Below are 3,890 nucleotides of genomic sequence, written 5' to 3' on the forward strand. Positions count from 1 at the left end.
CTACCAGTGCTAGAGGTGTCTTCCCTTTCCAGAGTTCCCTTCTTGGGCCAGAAAGGTCTTCGCTTTCCCGAGAGCTTGGGAACCCGGGCTAGAGGTGTCTTCCCTTTCCCGAGAGCCCGGTAACCCTGGCTAAAGATCCCTTCCCGGGCTAGAAAGGTATTCCTTTTCTCGAGAGCCCAGGGTGTCTTCCCTTTCCAGAGTCCCATTCTCGGGCCAGAAAGGTCTTCCCTTTCCCGAGAGCCCGGGCTAAGGAGCCTTTCCCGGGCTAAAAAGGTCTTCCCTTTCTCGGGAGCCCGATAACCCGGGCTAGAGATATCTTTCCTTTTCAGATCAGAGCGCGGGCCCCACAGCATGGGCACCATCTGGAAATGACAGAAGTTATCACTTCACATTTTATGATTGTCAGAAAACCATGTCGTGTAATCATTAGGATCTTTCTATAAATATCAGATCCTCGGGCCTGGTTGAGGTATGTTTTTCTCACGTCTTCATACTTACGTTCACTCAATTTCTCAAACTTTTTAAGCTCATTCCATACATCTTAATCTGATTTAAGCATCGGAGTGGCGATGCCGAAAACCCCTCTGGCGCTCCACTTACAAGTTTTCTTGTTTCTTGTGTGTGATATCACTTGCAAAGGCGAGAAATTCCTTCATTTGAATTACCCGAGCTCTCACCCACGCAATACCCGGGAACCCATTTCATGATAATTGCATCACATGTGTATTCTAAATCAATGATATTATGAGTCATTAATAAATTTAATATTGTATAATAAATAACTATTTTATGCTAAAAAACAAATAACTATTTGAAAAAATATTGACTCAAAGGAGTCAAACCACTTATCTATAATGGCAACTCCTTGGGGGTTGCAAAATTGCAACTACCATTTTTTCGGAACCGTAACATTATTATTTTTCAAAACATTTTTTAAACATAATAATAAATAAATAAATAAATAAACGACAAGTAATATTTGAAGCTAAAAATTAGCTCAATATACATTTTTAACATACAAAATTATATTTATATTAAAATTTGAGATATTTCATCACATTCCATTCGCAATCATTTTTTGCATCATGCTTACAATTTAATAATAATTATTTTTCAAAAAATCAGCCTTCCAATTTTTTATTTTGAAATCAGGATATGATTAAAAAAAAAAAAGGGCGTTGAAAAATTTAAAAAGAGACGCCACAAAACGTGGCTTTGTTATTTCTACTTTTCTAGTGTAGTTCATAGAAAATGTTCATGTGAACATCACATTTAGGAATTTTTTTTTCAATAGATTCCATATATTTTTTATACAAAATGTTTTTTCCATATATTTTTTATATATACAATTAAACATTTTGTATAAAACTAGAGCCGGTAGACTAGCACACACAAACTACAAAAGCTAATGAGGACATTATTAGCATTTAAAGTTGTAGAAAGGTCAACCTTTCCTAACTTCACCCGTTTCCACAGCCAATATTGAATCTGGTCAATGCCTCTTACACGTGGAAAAATCTAATTGGTTCGTCTCTCCACCTAAGTAGGTTAGCATTGCGGTAAATTGGGAAAGCAAAAGACTTTTACTTGCGGTTGATTTCAATTTTAGAAAACATTTTGGATCTATCGGAATTTAAATATACATGTGTGTGTGAATTTGTCTCTTCATTATTTTGACAGACCTTTAAAAATTTTCATATATTAACATATTAATTTCCCAATCGAGAGTTTTATTCAATAAAATAAAATAAAAATATTACCGCATTTAAGAATATGATGCGCAATATATAATCAAAATATACTTAAAAAATGATATAGAATAGAATATTGCTATTAAAGTCAAACACAATATTTAATTATTTGGTGCATAGAATGATATCAGTTACTAAATATAAAAAAAATTATGAAAACCATGGATGAATTCGTATATATAAGTAATCTTATAATATATATATATATATATATATATCTACAATACTTTTATACCCTTTTCTACTAACCATAAATCTTTTTTAAGTATTTTGATGTATTTAAATAAGGAATTACTTAAATATTAGAATTAGTTAAAAAAAAAAGAAAGATAAATTGAACATCAATTTCAACGTTGATTAGTTTAAATGAGAAGGAAACCTAAAAATGGGAAAAGAGACGTCATCAGTTTGACTCTGCGAGAGCACTTTCTTTCTCTTTCCCTATTTTATAATCTCTCTGCCCTTTTTCCATTTCAATTCGCTTTTCCTTTTTTTCTAAATAATCATGGCTATCGATTGTATACCGGCCTATGCTTTCACCGCCAAGATGGAAGAGAACGCCGCCCAAGAAGCGGCCGCCGCCGGCCTTCAGAGCGTCGATAAGCTTATCAGATTACTCTCCACCTCCAACAATTTCAAAGCAGAACCGACACCCGACTGTCGGGCCGTCGTCGATGTCGCCGTCGAAAAATTCAAGAAGTTCATCTCCATACTCGACCGCTGCAGAACCGGCCACGCCAGATTCCGCCGCGGACCGGTTCAGATTAATCGGGAGAAGGCCGAACCGGGTCCCGAGACGGCTGGCTCGCCTCCCCGAGCCTCGCCGCCGGCGGATGACGACACGTGCGCCAAAATTCAGCACCCGACGCCGGTTCAGAGGCTTCCGCCGCTGCCTCACCACCACCACCACCAGCAGCCGACGAGGAACGGGTCGTGCGAGAGGAAAGAGACGGCGACCACGATAAACTTCGGCTCGCCGGCGAATTCCTTTAGAACCGGCGACACCGACAGCCTTCAGCAGTCGATGTCCTCGGGATTTCAGATCACGAACATGTCCTCCGCCGGGCGGCCGCCGCTCTCCACATCCTCTTTGAAGAGGAAGTGCACCTCCGTGGACGACTCCAACGGCAAGTGTGCCGATGGGTCAACTGGGAGCCGCTGCCATTGTCCCAAGAAAAGGTAAAGGGAAGTCAAAAAGTCAACGAAGAATATTTGTTATTTGTTACTAATTAAGACTATAGCTTAGGTCTCAAACCCCGTATCTGCAATGAAAACGATTTTCATCCATCAAATTAGATATATGTCTCATAAAACTTAGAGTTTTTGTGATAATATCAATGCATTGATATTTGACGTTTGAATAATAACAGGAAATCAAAAGTGAAAAGGGTAGAAAGAGTTGCAGCTATAAGCATGAAGTTGGCTGATATTCCACCTGATGATTTCTCTTGGAGAAAGTATGGCCAAAAACCCATCAAGGGTTCCCCTCATCCTAGGTATCCCATCCATCCATCATAAAAAAAAAATTTAATGAAAAGGATTGAATGAATTCAATTTCAATCAAGAATTTCATCTGAAATTAGGTGATCAAAGTCAATTATTAATTTAGGAGATTGTGTCAAATTGGACCAATTTTAAATTATTAATCACTTATAATTTAATTTAATTAAAATAATGAATGGGTTTGGTTTTGTCAGGGGATATTACAAGTGTAGCAGTGTAAAATTGTGCCCGGCCCGGAAACATGTGGAGCGGGCCTTGGACGACCCGGCAATGTTGATCGTTACTTACGAAGGTGAACACAATCACTCCCATCCCAATACAAAAGCACCTGCGTTGGTCCTCGAATCATCTTGATCGCAAAGCTCCAACCATCACCGTCCGATGCGTGGAAAATTGGTCAACGCGATGGGGTTCCCTTTGTCTTTTTCTTTCTTTTTTCTTTCTTATTCTGCGTTGAAAATTCTTTTAGACTAGAAATTGCAAGGGGACAAGAAAAAGAGAAGACAGTGGGAATTTAAATCGTACAAACGTGCGTGGGATTGCTGGGGTTTTTTTTTTTAATATATAAAACAATTATATAATTTTAATTTTGAAGAGATTGGTTGTCCTAATTTAAATATGGTATATTTTGACTTC

General features: G+C 38.0%; 1 protein-coding gene across 1 annotated transcript; it reads left to right on the forward strand.

Annotated features, from left to right (window-relative positions):
* The first annotated feature begins 2,159 nt into the window (after nt 1-2,159).
* On the forward strand, nt 2,160-3,890 carry LOC140874784 (probable WRKY transcription factor 7). Its single transcript, XM_073278179.1, has 3 exons — nt 2,160-2,930; nt 3,122-3,247; nt 3,449-3,890. Exons 1-3 carry the CDS (start codon nt 2,257-2,259, stop codon nt 3,606-3,608), a joined length of 960 nt encoding a protein of 319 aa, XP_073134280.1. The 5' UTR covers nt 2,160-2,256; the 3' UTR covers nt 3,609-3,890.

Source organism: Henckelia pumila, chromosome 1, assembly GCF_033568475.1.
Source record: "Henckelia pumila isolate YLH828 chromosome 1, ASM3356847v2, whole genome shotgun sequence".
In the NCBI taxonomy this organism is placed as follows: domain Eukaryota; kingdom Viridiplantae; phylum Streptophyta; class Magnoliopsida; order Lamiales; family Gesneriaceae; genus Henckelia; species Henckelia pumila.